This window comes from Grampus griseus, assembly GCF_964374135.1.
Source record: "Grampus griseus genome assembly, chromosome: 8".
NCBI classification, from domain to species: Eukaryota; Metazoa; Chordata; class Mammalia; order Artiodactyla; family Delphinidae; genus Grampus; species Grampus griseus.
The window spans coordinates 107,139,983-107,165,134 of NC_139002.1; the positions used below are offsets into that span (position 1 = coordinate 107,139,983).

The 25,152-nt window shown below is 47.3% G+C and overlaps 1 protein-coding gene across 1 annotated transcript in view; it reads left to right on the forward strand.

The window, feature by feature from the left end:
• Positions 1 to 3,646: 3,646 nt before the first annotated feature.
• PPFIA1 (PTPRF interacting protein alpha 1) overlaps positions 3,647 to 25,152 on the forward strand; it is an 86,460-nt gene continuing 64,954 nt past the window's right edge. Inside the window, exons 1-2 of the mRNA XM_082659450.1 lie at positions 3,647 to 3,731; positions 4,985 to 5,248. Of these exons, the coding sequence (XP_082515576.1) occupies positions 4,985 to 5,248 (264 nt within the window). The 5' untranslated portion in view covers positions 3,647 to 3,731. The remainder of the gene's footprint in view (positions 3,732 to 4,984; positions 5,249 to 25,152) is intronic.

Here is a 25,152-nt window from a genome sequence, read left to right on the forward strand (position 1 = left end):
TGGGAAACCCAGACAGGGTGGGTTCTAATGGCTAAAGTCATCAAGCTAATGAAGCCCAGGGCCTCACCTCCTCTGCAGGGGACTGGATTACTGGGCCACTGATAAAGTGCTTCCTCTTTGGGGGTCCCTTTAAGAGACCATCCTTGCTCACAAGCATAGTGATGAGATCAGCAATTAGGACCGCCCCCATTCATTCAAGGCTCCAGTCCCAGCTCTTCCCAAGTTAGCTGGGTGCTGCTGGGCAAAGGCTGTTTGCATCTCTGAGCTTCAGTTTCCTCCTCTTAAACGGAGAGCCACGTCCTCCATCACCCACAGCCAGCTCAGACCTCTCCACCCCACCCCAACCCCGAATAGTATTGTCCCACCACCATTCATTAGGTTGCTTTACATGTTCCAGTAGACCTGGGTCTCTGTGATAGCGGCCAGGCCACATTCTGATCTCACCTCTCCTCCCGGGCCCCTTACCTCTCTAGAAAGGGGAGGTGGCCCAGGCCACGCTCAAGGTTGACAGCTACCTCATCTGGAGAGTCAACGCTGGCGGGCACATTTGTGAAAACACAACTCTGAGCACAGTAAAAAACACTCTAGCCCCCACCTGTACTCCCATATTTTATCTAGCCTTTAATAGAAGAATTGGAGGGAAAACATTTCTCATGTTCATTGTTTTACTGACTAAGCCTCTGAAATATTTTTCAGGTGAATACTTCTGGGAAAGAGTTTAGTTGAGTGATATAGATAACTACACCAAAATGTCATCTTAGCTTCCTGAAAGCAGTGTGCCATGGCTTGTTCTTGCCTAGGTTTTATGAAAGTAACGCTGGTGGGGTTTTTTCCTCTAATGATAAAAAGAATGCACATTCATGATAAAGTATCTGGAAAGCACAAACTAGCACAAAGAAGAAAGTGAAAACAACCCATTGTCCCCCTCAAAGACAACCCCTGCCAACAGGCTGACATTAACTCTTTCTAGGAGTATCTCTGTACATACATATATAGAGAAATGTAAGAAACTAACTGAACTCAGTAACAATGTTTTCACATATAGACATACATGTTTTTGTTTTACAAATTTGAGAGTTAAAATTGAATTTCACTTTTCAAAAATATTTCATGTAAGACTCATTTTATGAAAATTGTATCACTTTGATTAATATCAATAATATTTAGAATTTTTCAGATACAAGCTAATAAATTTTCGATAATACAGACTTCAACTAAACACAAACTTTTCTTTTTTGAATTAGGGCTCACACTCTATATACTTGTGTGTAACTTGGTATTTTTTGAAGTTTTTTTCCCCATTAAAAAAATTAGGTATATGTTGATAAAATAGATAACCAACAAGGACCTACTGTATAGCACAGGGAACTATACTTAATCATTTTGTAATAACCTATAAGGGAAAAGAATCTGAAAAAAAATAGATATATATGTATGCATAACCGAATCACTTTGCTATACACCTGAAACTAACACAACATCGTAAATCAACTATACTTCAATTTTTTAAAGTTAGGACACAATTTACAATTAATGTACAGTTCTGTTAGATTTGACAAACGCATGCAGTCATGTACCTACCACCACAGTCAGGATAAAGAATTTTGCCAGTCATCTAAAATATACCTCTGAATGTCATCAAGCTTTCTGTCATTTGCAGTGCAATGATTTAACCAGTCTTTTTTTGTTGGCCATTTGAGGTTGCTTACAATTTTCCTCTTAACTGATTTTGCAATCTGAGGGAGTGAAATGAATGCATGAAAATGAGTGAAATCTGGGATTCTCATTTTCCTGCCGTTATACCAAATGGGCTTCTCCCTTCTCTGCTTGGAAAACTGCTCATCCTGAGACCCAGCTCAGATGTTATCCCTCTGTGAAGCCCCTGTGATGCCAAATGGAGAGTTGGTTCCTCCTTCCTCTGCAGTCCCAAGGCACCAAGTCACACGCAGTTTATAGGACAGACATTGTAATAGTCTGTTTCTCTTCTCCCCTCCAGGCTGTGAATTGATGTCTTTCGCAGTCCTGTGTTCCCCAAACCTAGGCCATGCCTGGCTCACAGTGTTCTATAAATGTTCATGAAATGAACGAACATTCTACTCTGTTGAACACAATTTTAGTATTGTGCTGATTTTTTAGGAGGCAGGTACTTGCTGAGCATGGTGCCAATATGGGCTGGATGAATTAAGCCGGTACACTTGAGGAGAGCTGGATGTTTTCCTCTGTTACAGACCCTGGATCAGGGATGCAAATTCATATTTATGTGGAGTCATTCAAATATTTATTGAATGAACAAATACATGGATGAAAGGTGTGGTCCTGGACTTGGGAGGTAAGAAAGCCAATCAGACATAGCACCTGTTCTTGGTGAGTTCACAACTGGGAATCAAGGAATCTACCTAGGAAGGCTTCACCCCCCTCCCCCACCATGCAACCTGTACTTAGACTTAGCGAGACAGCAGCCAGTGTCACTTGGCAACAATGCCTGGACATTTTGTTTTGCCAAGAGTTTGTGATCCAGGAGTCAGACCTTGAGTGGGGAGCATCTGCTTTAATTTATTAAAGGTGTATTTATTAATCTCTGCGTCTGCAATATATAGCACAGGACTTGGCACACAGCAGGGATTTTTGAAAGCTTGCGCAAGGATGAAATATGGATATGAATAAGGATAACAATGTTGAGAAAGATAAAAATGACCACCATTCGCTGAGTACCTCCCCAGCCAGGTCCTTGACTAGGTGCTCCCTACACATTCTGTGTCTTATAACAGCCCTGGGGTAGGTCTGTATCACTCACTCTCCCATCTTACAAGTGGGTTCCCCCGCGGTGCCCAGGCCCACACCGCAGGGAGAAGTATCTGCTGGAAGTTGAACAAGGTGTGCCTAGCTCCAAAGCCTGCCTTCTCGACACAGCGCCCAGGAGCCTTAACATCAAACGCTGCCCATCTCTGCCTCCCCAGGTACTGCAGGTAAAGCTCGGTAATGGGTCTTGCGTCGAAACCGCGTCCTTCCGAATCGTGCAAGGACCGGTTCCTAGGAGGCTCCGGAGGCCACACCGCAGGCTCCGACCGGCTGCGAACAGGTGACTTGCACTGGGGTGCGCTCCGGCGTAAGGTGTGTAGCCGTGACCTTCGGGAAGTGTCGGGCTCAGAACCTGGCACCCAGTAGACGCTCGATAACGGCCTTCGGTGTCTTCCGCGGCTGTAAGCGGAGAGTTGGGGGCAGCCCCCGAGTTGGAAGACGCTGCTCGGAAAGAGGACCAAAGCCCGGAGCCCGGAGCCCGGTGCCGGAAATCGGGAGCGGCGACTCGACCGAGGCTCACCCACCTGGGCGGGGCCGGGGGCGGGGCTTCTACTGTATCCAGTCAATCGGCGTCCGAGAGGCGAGCCCGCCCCCTGAGGAGGCGGTGCTTGCACACTCGGCCGCCCCCTGAGTTCCTCCCCCGCGGGACGGGGCGGGGCGTGCCGGCGGCGCTCGGCGCTGACGCTGCGCCGACGCGCCCGACGTCGGGCACGTTGACGCCGGCGACGCGCAGCCGGGCCCGCTCCTCCTGTGCTCTGCCAGTGTCCGGCCGCAGGCCGGCCTTAGTGACTGGGGGCGGCGGGCCCGGGGCGGCGGGCGCGGGGCGGGCGGCGGGCGCGGGCTGCCTTCGTCGGGCCCCGAGCTCGCCTGGAGCGAGCAGCCGCCCGCGAGCCGCCGCGGAGCCTCCTCGCCCGCTCCCGCCGGCGAGCAAGGTAAGGGATAGGGGGACTGAAACAGGGTTGGGGCGGAGCGGGGCCCCGGGCGCCGGCGCCCTCCCCGCGGGGGCCGCGCGGCTGGTGAGTGTCAGCCCCGGGGGAAGGGTGTGCAGCGGGGCCCGGGGTCGCTGGGGCAGGGGGCGCTGCCCGCGGGACCCCCGGCGAACGGGCTCTCGGGGCCGTGCGCCCCCCCTCCCCGACCCCAGCGCCAGGTGACCCACGCCCCCGGGGACCCCAGCGCTGGGCGCGGGGACGAGGACCTGTAGCCGCGGGAAGTCCCGAGCCAGGCTGGGTTCCCGTGGTGAATCGTTCTCGCCACCCTGGCGTCCGGGCTGTTGCAGCACCGGGTGCGGGTGCGAGCGGGGTAGAGTCGTTGTCACTGTCAGGTGCGTGGTATGCGGTCCTGGGCATCTCCGTCCCGGGGGTCCGCCGAGCCCGGAGCACCGGCGGCAGCCTCGGGAACCGGCCCCCTGCCCCTCGCCCCGTCATTATATTTGAGACACTTAGTAGCCTCTCGTAATCTCACCTTTCACTTTTCCTTCCTTCCTAGCCGTGCACGTCTGTCCCGACCTGCTATATTTCCATTGTGGAATTTTTTGGGGGCGGGGGGTCTGTTAATTTACGTAAATTAGGTTGACTGACCAACCATTGTAGCCGTTGAAAAACACCTCTCGCGCCCTTAACGAGTCCAGTTCCGTTTATCGCTCACCAAATCCAGCCCAAGAATTCAGGGAGCCGTCAGTCCTTCCTAGGAGCTGACTGCACACATTCCTCTAAGATGCCTGATGGATTTTGTACTTGTCAGTTTTACTGGCTGTATGCTCCTTCTGTGCTTTTCCTGAAAAATGATTGGATGGCACGTGTTTTGACTTTCTCTCCCCCACCGGGAAATAGAAAGGAAAAAAAAAAAGGTTACAGAAGCACACTTGTTTTCAACAACTAGAAAGTACAGCTTTGCAGAGAGAATGCCACAGGGTTTGTTCTTTATGTGAGGGTTGTCTTCTTTGGTCTTTACCCCTTCACTGGATTACTGTCAGTATTAAATGTCTTCATCTTGTGTGTTCTGGGCACTTTGTATATGCATGTGTACGTTTTCCCAGTTTTTTTCTGTACAGAGCAGAGCAGTCAGATCTGGGAATAATGAGGCTGTCAGCCTTTCACTTATCAGCTACAGATAGCTATAAAGTTGCAGCTTTGGGGAAGCCTTTATTTTGCACTTGATGACTGTGGTCTGGGTCTTTCATTTCAAGATGATGTGCGAGGTGATGCCGACCATCAGTGAAGCAGAAGGCCCCCCAGGAGGAAGTGGGAGCCATGGGTCCAGCTCCCCTTCACAGCCAGATGCAGATTCACACTTTGAACAGTTGATGGTCTCCATGCTGGAAGAGAGGGACCGTCTCCTTGACACTCTGAGAGAGACCCAAGAAACGCTGGCCTTAACCCAGGGGAAGTTACACGAGGTTGGTCACGAAAGAGATTCCTTGCAGAGGCAGCTCAATACCGCGCTTCCACAGGTATGGGTGATTTTCACCTGAGTTTTTTCTAAACGCTTTTTTACGATGTTGAAATTTTTCGATGTGTATTTTGCGTAATCACTCGTGAAATGGTGGTTCTGTTATTTGTAAGTCCCATATAGATAAAATTCCTGAGGATTAAACTTCTTAGTGAGAACAAACTCCAGTGTACCATAAAGTTCTGTAAAAACACCTTATTGCCCTTGTTCCCCTTTAGAGTGGCAGAAGGAACTGCCTAGATTTGGAAGAGCGCTCCAGGGTTTTTGAAAAAGGGCTATGAAGCAGCCAAGCTCTGTGGTGCCTTCCGTTTCGCTGTCTTAAGCTATTCCTTGCCTAAATGTGTATTTCCATGGGTTGTGTTATGTATTTCCAATTTCCTAATGAAATTTACTGGACAAATAGGATTGATTTCACAGGAGAAATATTTTTACAGCCACCTTTCTCAGAACACCGGTGTTTTGTAAATCAGGTTTGTTTGAGGGGATAGAAGACGGAAGATGGATTCCTTTGGAGCTCTCTCTGTGGCAGATGAGAATTATAAAGCTTACAGCCACACTGAAGTTTTTCATCTAAGGATATTGTGTTTGGAGCAGTGTTTCAAGGCCTTTTCTTGTGGAGCCGAGTGAGGATCTAATGACAGGAGCAGGGAGAGGGTGTCAGCTAGAAGAGTGTGCACTGGGTGGCACAGAGCGCAGCGGGAGATGTGTGTGTTCCTTGGGTGTTTACGAGCTGGGTAGGTGCCATTTTACCTATTCATATAGGTGCCTTTATGGTGCTTTCAGGTGGACATGAATAAGCATGCGTTTATTCTCTCAGGATGGGTCTGCAGTGGTAAATAGTAAATGAATAATTACTAGCCTTAATGCATTTCTGGCCTTTAGTCAATTCTCCTGAAAGATGGGTAAGCTCAACATTTGGATTTCCTTTTTAGCAACAATAATCTGATGTCAGTGCTGTGATGTTCTGTCTTTGTCAATTTGAGAATCATTAAGTTTTTTCTCATTTGAATCTTGTAAATTACCAAGTTTGTTTGGGTCAGATTTTATTACCACAAGCTTAGAAGGGTTGGCCAAATTATGTTTTACTGGGATTTTATTGTAGTATTTGTAAATCTTTTCAGTACTTTGGGGTTTTTTGTTTTGTTTTGTTTCTTTCGTAGTTGTATTTGTCTTCTTATAATTTGAGGTACATACACTGAAGTGTAGTTTTTTGAAAGGATGAGCACAAGGGATTTGTGACAAGTAAGGGACAGGAGTTTTGTAAAGTCCAGTCTCATGCAGTGGAGGTTGTCACACCAGCCAATGGGACAGTCGCTCAGTGATTTGTTGCTAGCTGCTGCTCCGTGTTGTAGCCTGGAAATGCCTTGTTGAGTGGAGAATGTGATGACGTCACCAGCTCACCTCACCACCTGAGCACCTGAGTCCAGCGTTTTAGAAACACAGGAACCATTAAGTAAACATTTTTTGGATCCTTCCCTTTCTTGGCATTTGTCTTCTGTTTGGTGGCTAATTGTGTGACCAGGTAGGCGTGTGAATAAACTCCTGCCAGGTTATGTAGGCAAGTAATAGTGTACTTAAGAAAAACTTAACTGTAACAGAACATACGTCAGAAAAATTCACAAATCATAAGTGTACATCGCAGTGAATTTTTCATTAAGCAAACACACTCTTGTAACCACTGCCCAGACCAAGAAATAGAACATTACCAGGCTTCCCAGAAGCCCCCTCCCACCCACTCCCAGTAATTGTCTCCCAGAGCTAACTGTGGTCTCGACTTTCTGCCGTTGATTAACTTGGCATGTTCTTGACTTTGTGTAAATGGAATAAAGTAACGTGTATATTTTATTTCTTGATTCTTTCATTCAACATTATCTTTGCGAGCTCTATCCATGTAGCTTTGTTCGTTCTCATCTGCTATTTAATAACCCAGTGTATGAATGTACCATAATTTATTCTTTCTGTTGTTCATGGGTATCTGGGTTGTTTCTAGTTTTTACAAATGCTGCCCTGAATGTTCTTGCTTTTTGGTACAGATATGTATGTGTTTCTGTTGGGTGTGTTCAAAGGAGTAGCACTGCCAGGTGATGGAGTATGTTCAGCCTTAGTAGGCTCTATCCAAGGTGGTGGTCGTGACCGTTGTCCTACCTCCCGCAGTGTGTGAGCCGTTGGTTGTTCTGACCCTCGGTATCGGCAGTTCTTTGGTTGTAGCTGTCTGGTGGTGTTGAGTGGTAGGAACTCAGTGGGGTGGGGACTTGCTCCCTGATGGCCAGTAAACATCCCTGGCGTTCGTTGGCCATTTGCTTACGTTCTTTGGTGAAATAATTGTCTTTTGCCCATTTTTTGATTGGGTTGTCTGTTTTTTTTCTTACTGATTTGAAGGAGTTCTTTTTATATATTCTGAGTACATATATGTATGGCAGGTTTTTTTGGGGGGGTGTTTGCCTTTTCACTTTCTCAGTGGTGTCTTTTAAAAAGCATAATTTTTTATTTTAATGTACCCCAGGTGATCAGTCTTTTCAGTAATATTTAATGAGCTTTGTGTTCATTGAAAGATATCATCACGAAGTTGCATGAAGATGTTATCCTGTAAAAGCTTTATTGTTTTATCTTTTACATTTAGATCTGTAATCCATCTGAAACTGATTTTTGTTTATTGTGTGAGATAGGGGCCAGGCTTCATTTTTTTTTTTTTTTTCCTTTAAGTGTATGGCTATCCAGTTGTAATTTATTAAAAAAAGCATCCTTTCCCCAGTGTGCTGCAGTGTCATCTCTGTTGTAAATCAAGTGACCGTAAGTGTATGGGCCTGTTTCTGGACTCCCCTCTGCTCCATTGATCTTTTTGTCTCTTTTGCACAAATGCAACGCTATCTAAATTACTGTAGGTTTAGTCAGTCTTCATATCTGGTAATTTAAATCCTACACCTGAGTCATGATTCAGTATTGCCTTGGCTAACCTTGACCCTTTGCGTTTTCAGATAAATTTTAGAATCCACTAGGCTGTCTTTCCCCAGAAAATGTGCCGGGATTTTAATTGAGGTTGAATTTAATTTGTAGACCAGTGCGGGGAGAAATGACGTCTTTTTAATATTGTTCTTAGAATCCATGAACACAGTATATATAGTCCTCCATTTATTTAGATCTTCTTTAATTTGTCTTAAAATTTTACAGTTTTCTGTATGTCTTATGCATGTTTAATTAGATATCTCATATTTTTGATGCCATTATAAATTACTAGTATGTAGAGATAGAATTAATTTTTCTGTATTCACTTGCTAAATCCATTTATTTCTAGTAATAATTCTTGTATTTTCTGTGTATACACTGTTATGTCTGCAGATAAGTTTCTTTTTTTTTCCTTTCCAGTTGCTGTAACCCTTTTTCTTTTTCTTGCCTTATTGTACTGGCTAGGATCTCCAATACAGTGGTGAACAGAAGTAATGAGAATAAATATCCTTGTCTCATTCCCAGTATCAGAGGAAAAGCTTTCACTATTTCACCATTACATATGATATTTACTGTAACTTTTCTTTAATTTTTTAAAAAAATTTATTTATTTTACTTATTTCTTTGGCTACTTTGGGTCTTCGTTGTTGCGTGTGGGCTTTCTCTAGCTGTGGTGAGCAGGGCCTACTCTTCACTGCGGGCTCCTCACTGCAGTGGCTTCTCTTGTTGTGGAGCACAGGCTCCAGGCACACGGGCTTCATTAGTTGTGGCACGTGGGCTCAGTAGTTGTGGCTTGCGGGCTCTAGAGCACAGGCTCAGTAGTTGTGGTTCATGGGCTTAGTTGCTCCGCGGCACGTGGGATCTTCCCAGACCAGGGCTCGAACCCATGTCCCCTGCATTGGCAGGTGGATTCTTAACCACTGCGCCACCAGGGAAGCCCTACTGTGGCTTTTTTGTAGATATTTTTATGAAAATATGAAAAATTTCCTCTTTGCTAAGAGTTTTTTAAAATCATGAATTAAAATTATTACATTAAATTTTCTTAAGTATATTTTCTGCAAATTTTAAAACAACCAAGTGATTTTTCTTTTATGTGGTGATTTAACTTTTTAAAAAATTTTGTGATTCTAGAATAATCCCAACCTGATCTTGATGTATTCTCCTTTGGTTGGATTTTATTTGTTAATTTTGTTTAGGATTATTGCATCTGTATTCAAGGTCTGTAATTTTACTTTCTTATACTTCTTGTCCTTGTTGGGTTTTGGTATCAAGGTTATGCTCGTCTCATAAAACAAGGTGGAAAGTGTTCCTTTTTTACCCCCAGAAGAGTTCCTGTGAGATTGGTGTTTTCTTTCTTAGATTTTTGGAAGAATTGATTGGCAAAACCAGCTGGTGTAGGATTTTCATTAAGGGATGGCTTTTAATTTCAGATTTAATTATTTTCATGGAAATAGAATTTTTCTGATTTTATATGTCTTCTTGTGTCTGTTTAGGTAAAGCATTTTCCCCCGCTAGGAATTTATTCAGGCCACCCAAACTTTCCAATTAGTAAGTGTAAAGGGGTTCATAATATCCCCTTTAAAAAATACTTGATACTGGTAATTTGTGCTTTGTCTCTTTTTCTTAATCAGTCTCTCTAGGGGTTTATCAATTTTATCAGTCCTTTCAAAGAACCAACTTTTGGCTTTATTGATTTTTTTTTTAATTTCATATTTGTTCTCTATTTCCTTATTTTGTGCTCCTTTTCCTTCCATTTGCTTTGTGTTTCGTTTGCTATTCTTTTCTCTGGTTTCTTGGGATAGATGCTTAATTGATTTTTAGCCTTCTTTCTTTTCCAGTACATGTGTTTAAGGCTGTAAGTTACCCTCTAAACACCATTAGCTGCATCCCACAAATTTGAATAAGCCAGACTTTCATTTATCTTTTATGTAAAAGTATTTTCTAATTTTCATTGTGTTTTTAAAAATTATTATTTAAAAAAATTTTGAAGAAGTGTGTCGTTTAACTTCCCAGTGTTTGGGGAGGCTTTTCTCCTTATCTTTTTGTTGATTTCTAGCTTAATTCCATGAAGATCCCTATCTTAGTCTTTTTGGGCTGTTGTTATAAAATACCATAGACTAGCTGACTTATAAACAATAGAAATTTATTTCTCATAGTACTGGAGGCTGGGAAGTCCCAAGATCAAGGTGCCGGCAGATTCCATGTTTGGTGAGTCCTGTTTCCTGGTCCCTAGATGTCCAGCTTCTTCTCACTGTCCTCCCCGGGCGGACGGGGGCAAGGGAGCTCATTGCACTTAGGACCTAATCCCTCGCAGAGTCCGTGCCTCCTAATACCATCGCCTTGGGGGGGATGAATTTTGAGGGGGCATAAACTGTCTATCTGCTGCAATCCCTCAAGATACCCTGCATTATTTCAATCCTTTGAAATGAGTTGAGCTTTCCCAATGGCCCAGTACACATTCATTTTGTTAAGTGTTCCTTGGGCACTTGAAAGCAATGCATATCCGTGGGAACGCGGTCTTCTGTGTGTATCGGTCAGGTCAGGTTTGTTAGTCATGGAATTCAGATTCTGGTAGCCACGTTAAATAAAGTAGAAATAGGTGGAATTAAGTTTAGTATATTTTATTTAGCACAGATACCCAAAATATTATCATTTCAGTGTGTAATCAACATAAGAAAACGAATGAAATATTTTACGCTCTTTTTTTCGTACTAAGTCTTTAAAATCCGCTGTGCGTTTCCTGCTTGCAGCACATCTCAGTGTGGAGCGGCCACGCTTCCAGCATCACTGCCTCATAGCTGCACGTGACTGCATACTGGACAGCCCCCTTCCACTGAGAGATGCATTAAAGGCTCCCACTGTGATGATGAATTTGGCTGTTTCTCCTTTTCTACTTCTCTCCGTTTTTATGTGTTGATATTTTGAGATTATGTTATTAGGTACATTCGAATTTAGAATTCTCCTCGCTAGATTGAACTTGTATCATTATGAAATTTTCCTTTTTATCTCTAGTAACGCTTCTTACTTCAGACACTATTTGACAGTGATATCTGCACATCAGTTTCCTGTCCGTGTTTGCCTGGGTATCTTTTCCTTTCGCCTGATTGTGATTTTATATCTTAACATGTACCTCTGTGAATAGTGTGTAGTTTTTATTTTAATCAGTTTGATAGTTCTTATCTTTTTTTTTTTTAGTTCTTATCTTTTAATTAGAGTATTTGCTCTATTTAAATGGAATTGCAGTCTTTCAGTTTATAGGTACAGTGTTACTATTTGTGTTCTGTTTGTCCCACCTATTCTGTGTCCTTTCTCTCTTACCTTCTTTGAGAAGTATGAAGTGTTTTTAACTCTGTGTTCCTGTGTCGGTTGTCGGATATACAGTCGCAGACACAGGGCGTGTTTTACAGTTCAGCCTAGGTTCGTGCCTGCCTTTACTGCCCCCCGACACTGCTGTTTGCTTTGATACTCAAACTGCCCTGAACGCCCTCCCACCTCCTGTGTCACTGCTATGATACTTTAAAATTTTAGATATATTTTTGGCATTATCATCATTGTTTTGTACAGTTAATATTGTGATTTATTCTCATAGGTTGCTTTTCACTTGTTTTTTCATATTTCTGTCAGAGACTTCTTTTTCTCGAAGAACTACTTCAATATTTTTTTAGTTCATGTCTGTGAGTGATGAGTTGTCTCGTTTTCATTTGCCTGAAACGGCTTTATTTTGCCTTCACTTTTAAAAAATAAATTTATTTATTTTTATTTTTGGTTGTATTGGGTCTTTGTTGCTGCACGCAGGCTTTCTCTAGTTGCAGCGAGCGGGGGCTACTCTTCCCCGTGGTGCGCAGGCTCCTCATTGCGGTGGCTTCTCCTGTTGTGGAGCACGGGCCCTAGGCGTGAGGGCTTCAGTAGTTGTGGCTCACAGACTCAGTAGTTGTGGCGCATGGGCTTTGTTGTTCCACGGCATGTGGGATCTTCCCGGACCAGGGCTCGAACCCGTGTCCCCTGCATTGGCAGGCGGATTCTTAACCACTGCGCCACCAGGGAAGCCCCTATTTTGCCTTCACTTTTTTTTTTTTTTTTTTTTTTTTTGCCGTACGCGGGCCTCTCACTGTTGTGGCCTCTCCCGTTGCGGAGCACAGGCTCCGGACGCGCAGGCTCAGCGGCCATGGCTCACGGGCCCAGCCGCTCCGCGGCATGTGGGATCTTCCCGGACCGGGGCACGAACCCGCGCCCCTGCATCGGCCGGCGGACTCTCAACCGCTGCGCCACCAGGGAAGCCCTTGCCTTCACTTTTGAAGAATGTTTTTGTTGGGTATAGAATTCCAGGTTGGTGGTTATTTGTTTTTCAGCATTTTATAGATGCCAATCCCTTATCTTCTGACTTCCTTTTTCTGGAAAAGTCAGCTCTCAGTGTTGTTGTGCCATTAAAGGCAGTGCCGTTTTTCCTCTGGGCACTCTAACATTTTCTTTTTGCCTTAGACACCAGAAGAACTGCTGAAAACCAATGTGTGGTTTTCTTTGTTGAGTCAATGGCTTGACTCTTTAACCAACGTTGACCATTATCTTTATAGGTGTTTCTCATTCCCCTTCCTGTCTCTCCTCCACTGTGAGGAGCCCCATTTATATGTACACTAGATCTTTTTAACAGTGTCCTGCGGTGTCTTTTGGGCTCCTTGGATAGACTTTTTTTCCTCTAACTTCTATTTTCTTTTTAAAACTAATGCATCCTTCAGTTCATTGATCCTCTCTTCAGCTGTGTCCGATTTGATGTTAAGCCCATAGATTGAGTTCTTAAATTCAATCACTGTTACTTTCAGGTTCTAGAATCCATTTTGAATTCTGGAAAATTCTCCTTCTGTCAGGCACATTCTTGAACAGTTGAAGTTTGCGTCTGATAGCTCGAGTGTATGGGCCCCCTCCGGATCTGTTTCTATTTCTGTTCTTTTTTTCTCCTGGTCCTATTCGTTGTTACGCCCGTTTTTGTCTTTTTAGTTGAGTGTTGGACATTATGTGTGAAAAACTGTAGCGGTTCTGGGTGATGCTGTCCTCCTTCAGAGTCTCCTGTGACGCAGACCCAGGGTAGGGTCACAGCTCTTGGTTCAGTCGGGGGCTCAGTGACTGGAGGCTGGGAGTCCTTGTCAGCCTCAGGCTCAGCTGCCTTCACCCACCTTCCCGCCCCCCCCAGGGTGGAGCCCTGCAGGGTCTCCATCTGGAAGCTTCCCAGGGCCCCTCCTTGGCAGGTCCTGAGCACCGTGAGGTTCTGCTGCAGCTCAGCTGCTCAGCCAGTGTGAGCGGAGTGTTGGGCTCATTTTCTGTGCCCCCTTTTCTCGGGGAGCTTAGTCCCTAAAGTCCTGGCTGACTTGTCAGGCCTGTACTAGAATGTTTGTCTTCCCAGCCTTATGGAACTGTCCAGAGCTCTGTCAGCTAGTACCCTCTGCTTGCCTTTTCACTGCGTTTTCTTCCCAGAGTCAGCATGGGCAGATGCCCCGAGGGGGGAGCGCTCCTCTCAGTCTCCCGCTCCCTCACTGGGTTTCCCTTTTCTTTGGAGTCTTGTACCCTCCAGTTTTGGCTGCCTCAGTACCTCTTTGATGCCTTCAGACAGACTTTAAAAATGTGTTTTATTTAGCTTTTCTAGTTCTTGGCGGGCTGACCTACAAACTGCTCACGTACATAACTGGAAGTGGGGGAATAACTGGTGTGTTCTCTCCATCTGAAGCAACACGTAATAGTAAACATATTTGATCATCTCTATTTGATGCAGGAGAACAAGGACCACTGGTCCTTGCTTAGTCCCCACTATTCCGTTTCTAGTCAGAATCCCCAGTTTGCCCATGCTCGGCCACTTGAACTTGGAAAGAGGATGGAGCAAGCGGCCCACTCGCCCTGGAGACAGAGGACCTGCACTCTGGCTCCTCTCGCGGCCATTGTCCCAGCCCCGCACTGGTCTCCCCTCTTCCCCTTGCCCTGTGCCAGCCTGGCGGTGATGACGGGCTGGCGGTGGCAGAGGAGGAGGATAAGGAGGTGGGAGGGGTTATGTGACCTTTGTTCTGTGAGTTGATCACATGTGGGTTTTCTTTTTCAGTGTTTAAAAAAATTACTGCTTTTAGTCTTCCTTTCAATTTCATTTCAAAGTTGAAAATGAAGATTTTATTCTTAAAGTTGAGTGTAGCGATTTTACAGTCTTTTTGAAAGCAACAGTTGAGATTTTAAAAAGACGTCTCAGAGAACTCCAATACATAGAACCGAGAAAAGAGAATGTGTTCAGGTTGAATTGTGGGCAGAACCCCAAACTGTGCTGCCATCTCTCCCAGAGTCTGCTAATTCCTGAGACTGGTGGATATAGGACTCCAAACACCCTAAGGACTAAGGTCCTAAAATCACAACTTAGTCTGCCTGTGTCAGGAGTGTTGGTTGTCACAGCAGAGGTTTGGGCTGAGCGGGGAGCAGTGTAGCCTGTGCTGGGGGATCGGAGCGCAAGGAGGGTGGAAGCGCAGCCTGGCCAGGAGGGTGAGAGGGGACAGGAGACGATGCGGGACGGAGGAAGGGGTGACACCTGGTGGGGTCTGAGGGGCTGCGGCCGTCAAGGCTCGGGCAGGGATGCCCCTGAACGTCTGCGATGCCCCCTCCACGGCACCAGTTACCTGGCAGCCGAGGGCCGAGGTTGAGAGGCTCTGGTGGGAAGAATCCCCAGCCTGTCTCGAGCACCGCTGAGTTCACAGCGGGGTCCAGCACTCCACTGGGGGTTCACGGTCAGTGCCCCTACCAAGGTTGGATCAGTGCTGCTGAGCTGAAGTGAGTGAGTCAGGCAGGGAGGACTGACCTCAGAATCAGAGTGAGGTCTAAGTAGCTCAGTGACTCCTCTTCCAGGCTGGAGTCTAGGGATGCCCTTGACTTTAGGTGGGGCCCTTCCAGTGAGCTTTTCCAGCAGGTGCAGGTGGCAGAACCCCTCTCCGAAGACCATGGGTATTTCTAGTGTCTCTGGCTTCTGAGACAGTGAATTCTGTTCAGTACTACTTTGAAACGGTATCCTTGAGCACGGGCGCCTTCCCTCTTCGGCACACACTCACTGCACCGTTGAGCAGAGCCCGCCGGTCTCCGTGGAGCCCCGTGTGACTGAGTTGGTTCCGGGTTCTGGGCTCCTGGGAGACAGCGGCAGAGGCAGAGCTATATGCAGCCATTTCGTCTCCAGATAGCGGTGAGAGTGGTCACAGTGGTGAGAGTGGGATAGGGGTGATAGTGGTCGTAGTGGTCATAGTGGGATAGTGGTCATAGTGGTGATAGTGGTGATAGTTTTGGCCTCAGTGGGGAAGGATTGACACCATCTGGTTGAAGGTTGTAAGAGGCCATGCTGGTGCTGTGTGGAGGATGGGTGGGGCGGGGCTAGAAGGGATGGGGAAGAAACCACTGGCGGAGAGTCATTGGGGTACATGGGTTGAGCTGTAGAGTCAGTACTTTAGGCAAAAGTTTTAAACCCCTTGACATCACCCATCTTACAAAGCACAGAACAATGTATGTAATATTTTAACGAAGTGTACGTACTGCTTATGTGTATGATGTATACACTGATATTCACTGAGCGCCTGTTCTGTGTCAGACACTGTTCTAGGTGCTGAATACTCAGTATGTAGGAAGGGTCACGTGGCCCAAGATCTCTTTATTTGTGCAAAGAGAAATAGAATGAAAGACTCTGTGTAGTTCAGTTTGACCAAGTTTGACGCGTGGACAGAACCGCAGCAGAAGCAGCGGCCGGTGCTGGGTGTCTGCACAGGAGGACTCGGCCCGGCGGCTTTCCTCACGTTTCCACGACCCTCTGTCCTCCCCGCTCTACTGCTTGAGCTCACACACACATCCTCGCCTGGCACACCTCCATTTGGGTGGACTTTGGGCCTCTTGAATTCAGCATGGGCCCAAACCAGCTCTTCCCCACGTCTGTCCCTCCTCCTGAGATGGTACAGTTTTCTGCCGAGTCAGGTGGTCAGAAAGCAAGAGACCACTCGTCTCACCCTCCCAGTCTCCAGGCCCTGTAGGAGGCACCTTTCCTGTCTCTCGGACGCCACCTCTGAGGTCCGCTGGCGAGGTCTGGACCCTCTTCTTCCACCAGGTTGATTCAAGGAGGGGTTGGCCCCAGCGACCTCTCTGTCCCGCACCAGCCATACTGGGTTGTAGGTCATTCCTCACAGGAGATGTTCTGTTTTCCTGCAGTTTCTTTGTAAATATGCTGTTCTGTCAGAGAGGAAGGCCCTTCTTACCCTGTCTTCTGCTTGCTAGCTCTTGGCGCTAGCTCCTGCTGAGTACTTTGGTAGCTAACTCTTTTGGAGAGCCAGTTTGGCCCTGTGTAGAAAGAGCCTCAAAAAACTCCTGTTCTTCTTTCTTTTCCAGATTACTCTTCCATTTATTTATTTATTTTTTAGCATGGATTTTGCAGCTAGACAGGTCTGCATTTTACTTCTGTCTACAAAGTAACTGCCTGCTGTTAGGCCAGTGGCTTAGCTCTTTTCTCTTTTAAATTAAATTAAATTAATTTATTTTTTATTTATTTTTTGTCTGCATTGGGTCTTCATTGCTGTGCGTGAGCTTTCTCTAGCTGCGGCGAGCTGGGGCTACTCTTTGTTGCGGTGCACGGGCTTCTCATTGCAGTGGCTTCTCTTGTTGTGGAGCACGGGCTCTAGGTTAGTGGGCTTCGGTAGTTGTGGCTCGCAGGCTCTAGAGCGCAGGCTCAGTAGTTGTGGCGCACGGCCTTAGTTGCTCCGCGGCATGTGGGATCTTCCTGGCCAGGGATCAAACCTGTGTCCCCTGCATTGGCAGGCAGACTCTTATCCACTGCACCACCAGGGAAGCCCAAGGAAATGGTTCTTATCTGGAGGAAACTTACGCATAATGATATTCACCATAACAGCTTTAAATACGATTTACATTTTTTACTGGTTAGAAAATTATAAGAGCAATACACCAGTTAGAAACCATTTTAAAGTATAGATGATGTGTAGTCCGCGTCCCACAGGGGTTTAACGTCTCCCACTTTACCTCCCAGCCTTACCTCATTTCCCCCATTTTTGCCCTCACTTTGAGAGGGAACGATTTCTGGTGGTCCCGTTCTTGTGGTGGGAGGTGGGCTCACTGGGCTGAGGCGGTGGTTTCTGACTCCTCTTCGTCTCTCTCTCTGCACTTCCTCCTGCTCCCCAGGGACCTTCCTGGTCACTAGGGGACTTCCTAGGACCTTAGCATCCATTTGGCGTTCCTGCCAAATCACTTCTTTCATTGGAAGTTGAGTGATGACTTCTCCGACTCTCGGTCCTCCTTTGTTTATTAATTGATGCTCCTCTTTCAAGAGCATCCCTTTTTATTCTCTTTCTCTCTCAGTCACTGTGGACACTGGATTGGTATTTATTCGGTGTATTATAGTCAGTTATCATTATTCCTTAGATGCTTATATTGTCCCCCTTGGATTGGCTCCTGTGGCCTTTGCCAAGGCCCTGTTAGGCTTTGAATGTTTCCTTGTTTTCTGGAACAAAAATTTGTCCCAGGCCCACTTTGTGTTTTTCCTGCCTCAGATCTGAAATCATTCCTCTGAGGAGCCCTGGTTCCTTTTCGTGGGGAAGTATTTAGAAATCAGTATCTGGAGGCCAGGTGTGCTCATGTCACAGGGGTTAGCATCTTTTAGGTCCTCCTAGGGAACAGAGCTAGACAAAAATATTCATTTTTTAAAAACCGTGGATTTCATATTGGTATTTCCTTAACAAATTAAAATGAAGTCTTTCTCCTTAGTTTATTTTCTATTTATAATTCTTGTCTTACACTGTTTTGCTTTCTAATGATGTTAGCATTATTTTCTTTATCCTATGATATACATGAAATATTTTCAACATTTTAATACCATATTACTATAATCATCCTACTGTATGAAGTTTTATAATTTCTTTGCAATTCTTTGGGGTCTTAGAATAAATAAATGTATCTAAATAATATATAGTTAGAATAATGGGTTTTAAAGCAAATGTGAACTAACAGCTGCACAAATAAAATTTGATATACAGTTCATTTGTTTCTGTTTATTTTTTTTAATAAATTTATTTTATTTATTTATTTTGGCTGCGTTGGGTCTTTGTTGCTGCGTGCGGGCTTTCTCTAGTTGCGGGAGCGGGGGCTCCTCTTCGTTGTGGTGCGCGGGCTTCTCATTGCGGTGGCTTCTCTTGTTGCGGAGCACGGGATCTAGGCACGCGGGCTCCAGTAGTTGTGGCATGTGGACTTAGTAGTTGTGGCGCAACGGGCTTAGTTGCTCTGCGGCATGTGGGATCTTCCCGGACTAGGGCTTGAACCCGCATCCCCTGCATTGGCAAGCGGATTCTTAACCACTGCGCCACCAGGGAAGCCCTCTTTTTATTCTTAATTTTAGGGTTTGCATTCTTCTTTTGGAGTTAATTTTTTTCGAATACATAAAGCATTTACATGGTTCAAAAATCGGAACTATAGGAAAAGGCATTCTCAGAAATCTTGCTTCTCCTGTCTCTGTCCCACCCAACCCTCACAGGTGGGTGACCATGTCTCCTAGTTTGCCTGAGATGGTCCTGGGTTTTGCCTGTTATCCTGAGCAGTTAGCAAGTGTTCCCTTTCACTCTCAGAAATGAAGCACAGCTGAAGGTTTGTTGCTTGCTAATGCTAATTAGAGAAGTGACAAAATGTTTCCACTTCGTAGGTTTTCCCTGTAGCTGGAAGTGAGCTCTTGGCCCAGTTCTGCAGGCTTGGATAGCAGGTCCTTGGCAGGGAAGGTCCACCCAGAGAGTTCTTACGCTTGGCTTGCAGAGTCTCAATGTTATTCTGAGGGGGAAATTTCATTTTGCTCTGAAAATAAATTTGGGAGCTTAAAGCATATCCTGCATTTCCAAGTTTTTCTGCTTTGCAAATAGGCTAATTATCCCTTCTGCCTGTGTAATTTTAAGCCCTTGTCAGCAGTAACACAACCATTGGTTTCACATGTGGCATGTCGGGGTAAACGTTTAAGCTCTACTTGAGACTAGTCGATATTTCTGAGCCGTTGATCTCTCTTGAAATCGGAAGGTGCTGTTAGAAGCTAGGGCCCGCTGTTCTCCCCACCTTGACAGTCTTTCATGGGAGAACGTGAATGCCAGGTAAGGTCAGGCATCCTCTGTACCCCAAGACAGAAACAGATGTGGCAGGGGAAGAGTATTTCAAATAGTCTGAGTATTAATTTGAATAGTCTGATGCGGTATTTGTTTTCATGCAAATTAAAATCTAAAGGACTTTATTTGTGACCAAGTGTGAAATCCAGTTGAGGCCAAGGGTTAAAGAGGTTGTGTGTAGCACTTTGCTGCTTTGTGGCTCAGCTCCTTTCCCTCCACCGCAGACACATGCTGACGGGGGACTGTCAGCACACTGGCGTTTCGCCCCTGCGCTGTGCGAGGGCATTTTATAAAACAGTAGCGCAGCTCCCTCCTCAAGCCGACGCTGACTTAAACGAAGAGCTTAAAGCAGGCCTGCGGGAGTGCCCCGCATCTCTCACTCGCGGGCCTGTCTCTCTGGGTAGATTCCATCCCACGCCTGCCCCACCATGGACCCCAGGTCAAGGTGGGTGCATTTTCGAGGAAAGCAGCCTGTTCAGGCAGAGTCGGCGGACTTGTGGGCCAGCCTTCCTTCCCTCGTTACTTTTGTCAGTTTCCTCAGAGGTGAGTCTTCAGCGTTGTCATCAGTCAGTGAGGAACAGTAACTGTTTGTTTTTATTTAGCAAGTATTATACTTAGTGTTGGCCGTGTGTTAGGCACTGGCCAGGGGCTGTGTGGATGGATGTTTAGGGGGATTAAATGAGGTAATAGCCAACATGTTTTGCCTCTAAGCCTTTTTTTTTTTTTAAGTGAAGTATAGTTGGTTTACAATGTTGTGTTAGTTGCAGATGTACAGCAAAATGATTCAGTTTTACATATATATATATATATATGTATTCTTTTTCAGATTCTTTTCCCATGTAGGTTATTACAAAATATTTAGTATAGTTCCCTGTGCTATACTGTAGGTCCTTGTTGGTTATCTATTTTATATATACTAGCGTGTATATGTTAATCCCAAACTCCTAATTTATCCCTCTCCCATCTTGCCCTTTGGTAACCATAAGTTTGTTTTCTATGTCTGTGGGTCTATTTCTGTTTTGCATATAAGTTCATTTGTTTCTTTTTTGGGCTGCGCCGAGCAGCCTGTGGGATCTTAGATCCCCGACCAGGGATCGAACCTATGCCCCCTGCAGTGGAAGCACGGAGTCCTCACCACTGGACCGCCAAGAGATTCCTGTATCATTTTTTTTTAGATTCCGCATATAAGTGATATATGATAGCCTCTAAGCCTCTTTATGTGAATTATCTCACTGAGGCCTCATAATGATACTATAGAGTATACTTTATTTATTTTTGGCTGTGTTGGGTCTTCATTGCTGCACGTGGACTTTCTCTAGTTGCGGCGAGCAGGGGCTACTCTTCATCGCAGTGCACGGGCTTCTCACTGCGGTGACTTTTCTTGTTGCAGAGCACGGGCTCTAGGCGCACAGGCTTCAGTAGTTGCGGCACGTGGGCTCCCTAGTTGTGGCTCGCAGGCTCTAGAACGCAGGCTCAGTAGTTGTGGCGCATGGGCTTAGTTGCTCTGCGGCATGTGGGATCTTCCCGGACCAGGGCTTGAACCTGTGTCCCCTGCATTGGCAGGCGGATTCTTAACCACTGCGCCACCAGGGAAGTCGCCTATAGAGTATACTTTAAACAGTACTAGAAAGCAGGATGCTATTATGTACCCCATTTTATAGATGAAGAAACTGAGGTTGGGGAGCTCCCCAGAGCCCCATAGATCACAGGTGGTGGTCAGTGTTTGCACCCAGGCAGTCTCACTCCAGGGCTCCTCCCTGCAGGAGGAGATGGGGCCGGCAGGATGCCCCCAATGCCCGTGGGGGTGGTCCTGTGAGTGCCAGGGTTTGCTTCTTCAGCAAAGGGTCTCTGTCCCCGTCGGCTCTGCCTGTGGGCGGCAGGCAGCGCCCAGAACAGGAGCCCTCCAGTGGTCCCCACGGCACCTGCCGCCCTGCGGAGCCTCGTGGGGCGAATACGATGGTTTCCTGACACTGTCAGTTGGTTCCTCTAGTGCCCAGAATCTTTAAAGTCCTCCGCTCTCAGATGTCTTGTCTAATTCTGTTTCTGACTATTCTTGTGGCTCTTTCACTTGACGAATCCAGGACGTTTAGAGTTTCTCTTTTGTTCCTCATCACCTTCCCCAGAAGCTCTTGCCCGCAGTGTGTGCCCAGGGGTCTACGTGCGCTGTGGACGGCGGCTCCGGAGCGCGCGTGTCCCTCAGCCAACTCTCGGCCCCTGGTGAGATTCACATGCACCGAACTGCGCCACGTCTGGGTGGATCACTGCAACAGTGAGGAAGGAAAGAGCTGTGGCTTTGGAACGCAACAGATCAGCCGGCAGTTTGCATGTCAGGGTGTGCAAGGCCCGTCTTCTGTCACTGTCTGTGATGCAGGTAGCTGGGTGGCAGCACGGCAGAGCCCTGAGACAGCTTCTGATCTGGTTCTGTCACCGGGTCACCTCTTGGAGCCTCTGGTCGCATCTCTATAGAATGGGGAGGGGCAAAGGGACTCGACCCTGTGGTTCAAAGCCTTATGGAAAGGAGCCTGTCTCTGGAGGGTCTCCGAGGGGCTGGCTCCCCAGGGAGCGCAGTGCCACCTAGAGCCTCATGTGCCGAGAACCTGCGGCCACACGGGGGTCCGGGGAGGACGGTTGGGAAGCCCTGGGAGCTAGATGGTCTCCATGTCCCTTTGGGCACTGTGACTGTCAGTGTTCTGTAGCTCCTGCACAGCCCTTTACTGTACGTGGGAAGGAAAGTCGACGTTTGGCTGTGGTTTTCACCGCAGCTGGGGCCGAAGAGTGAGGAGTGATGCTGGGGGCACAGCTGGTCCTGAGCAGACGCTCTGCCCCTCCGGACGTCTCTCTCCCCGGGCCGAGGCCGCGTCGTTTAGCCACTCAACGAGAAACATCCTGGTGCATTTGGATGGGATGTGATTCCTACCGCGAGTGTAAGAATGGAGGTTTTGTGAGAAGGGCAAGGAATCAGATGATGGGAGGGAAATTGCAAGGACTTTCTTCACCGCGTTTGTTTTTGCCTGTGTGGAGGGAGCCGCTTTTTCTTACTGTGTGAGTTGGAGGCCGTGCTTAACTAAGAGCATGGGCTCTGGGGCTGGGCCCTCACTTTGCCGCCTGCGCTGAGAGCTGCTTCACAGGCTGCGGTGACGCCACCCTGAGCGTGTCCAAGAAGCCCTCCCAAGAGTGCCTGGGCTCCGAGCAGAGCGGGAGGCGTTAGCCGGTGTTCCGCTGAGCAGCGTCAGGGAGTGCGGCGATGATGAGGGGTCCCTTCCTTCTGGGTTCCCAAAGTTACTAGGGGAAAAAAGGAGGCAAGTGAAAAAAAGGAAGTTCAAACAAGTCAGCTGTAAGATGCACAGAGTAACAGTCTCTGCCCCCATCCAGCGTGCCCGCGGGGTGGGGTGACGTCAGAAAGGCAGTGGCGTTTCTCACGCTCATTCATGCTTCTCACTGAGGAAAATGCGTGAAGTTCCGCGTTGAGGAAAACAACGCGGGGGGCTTAGTTGCAGACTGCCTGGGTGATCCATGCAGAAAAATAAATGGCTGTGCACACTCTGAGTAGCTCCCAGCGTCTCGGGGAAGGTGGGGGCGCCGGGCCTGGAGGCCACGAGCCCTGTCCTGCTGTGCGAGGCTCTGGTGAAGCTGCTTGTCCGGAAACTGCACCTGCACTGCCCACACCATCGCCCGGACCCTCGGATGCATGACCACCTCTGGGCACCGCTTGTTGCTTCCCGTTCGGAGTCTGGGCTCCAGGCCTGTGATTGGTGGGCCTGGGGCTGTTCTGCGCTGTCCCCAGATGTGGGAGAGGCCAGGAGAGCAGGGGGCTGGTGCTTCTGCCTCCTCCTCTGGGTCACAAGCCGTTCCTCAAGGACAGACCACTTCCCAGCCGTGGGAAGGGGGCTCCGAGGCTGCGTGGCTAAAATAGATGCCACGTGGCGACAGTATGACCATGCGCGTTGACAGTGTCAGAAAGCAGCGTGGCGTTTGCTTAGGTGGCACACAGCGAAGACTGCCCGGCTGGGATTTTCAGGGCCAGTCGCCACGTCCATCTCTCCTCCGCCCTGACCTGCTGGAGAGAGAAAAGAACACAGTAAATAGGGATTGAAGTCGGGTGCCCCTCCCGGCGGCCTCCTGTGGCATCACAGAGACTTTTGCTGTTTTATTCCTGCTCCTGGTTATCTGTGCTCCATTTCAAGGAGAAAGTTCCACAGACTAGAAGCGCTGCCCTTTTGGCTTGCGTAGCAGGGTGCCTGAACATGACCTGAGCGTAGAAAGGTCCATGGGGGGCGAGTGGTGGGTGGTTAGAACAAAGGGTTTAAGTTGGAAAGAATGTACATTCCAAGGTTGTTTTCTTGTGCAAACCAGAGAAATACTTGGTCCCAAAAAAGTTTAACGATGAATTAAGAGATTGCTCGAAAGCACATTCCTGCTGATAGGTTCTGCGCGCTTTGTACAAACCCTTGAGTGTCCGGTGCTTTCCTCTTTGTTTCCCCGCTGAAATAGTGTTTTCACTATTAATGACTGTTATTAAAAGGGCCGGTGCTGCCAGGAAGTGAGATGTTCTCTGGTGTGCCTGCAGGTGCTCAGGCTATAGCCCGTTTAGTAAGTGACCTCCAGGCTGGCACCCACCCTGCTGCTCAGACGCCTTCACTGCACTCAACGAAGAAATGAAGGTCTTTGGTGTTGACTTGGAATGCGTGTTTCCTGTGCTTTGGTGTTGCTTCAGTTAACTTCATCTTAAGATTCTCTCACTGGAAGTTTTATAGTAATACTACAGAAAAACAATCTGACACACATAATCCTAATTTAAAGTAACTTTAAAAATTGTCAGTAATGTAGAGGGAGCTCGTGTTCTCGTCTTTGTGTATTTCCTGTGCTCACTGGCAGGTGTTAGGTTCTTTTTTTTCCATGTTTGGAAAACCTCCGTGGAAAGAATTGAGGGAAAGGAAGCACTTGCTACCCAAAGATAGTTGGATAATTATTTTCATTTTATCCTAGTCATGTGCTCGTGGCTAGGAAATACATTAAAATCCTAGCCTTCTTCTGCCCCTTTTCTGTCGTCGTGCAGATTCGCTCGCTTCTGTGGGCTCGGCATCCCCCTTTTGAAGGTGGCTGCCACGGCTGTGTCTTCATCCCCAAGTGTGTGAGGCACCTTTCACGCCCCAGCCCCAAGCTTTGTCACATCCTTTAGCTGTGACCCAGGCTCTGCTGCTGCGTCTCACATCCAGGGTTGCGCCATGCGTCCTCCTTGCTCAGCCTCCCCTCCCACCTCCCCTCCCAGCTTTCCGTGCCTCGCCTTTCCTTCCCTTCTCACCCTCCAGGACCACTCAGCGCTGCTTCGGTTTTTCTTTCCTAATGTTGTTTTTATTTTCTCCTGTATTCTGGTATCGCTGCTTGGCCCCTCCATGCCTCGAGCCTCCGTGATGCACCCTCTCCCCTTTCCAGTCCCTCCAGCACGCTTCTTACAGCTCCCAGGTTAACCTGAACCTTTGCTGTGCGCAGGTTTCTGCAGCGCCCATCCCTGGTAGCAGAGGCAAAACCTAAACTCTTTGTTTGGCACTCACAACTCCACGATCTGGCTTTCTTCAACCTTCCCACACCGTTTCCCTCTGTAAATACCCCTTCGTTCTAGCCACACCAGTCTTTTTGCTCCCCTTCCCTCACATCCTGGCCTACACAATTCCCTGCTTGTGGAGTCCCTTTCCCGCTCCCTTTTTTCAAAACCCCACCTGTGTCTCAAGGCCGAGGTCAACCCTGTGAGGTCTGTTCTCACACCTCCAATTCCTACTGGGATTCAGCGTCTGTCCCATCTCTAGGAGAAGATGGAGTCTGATGC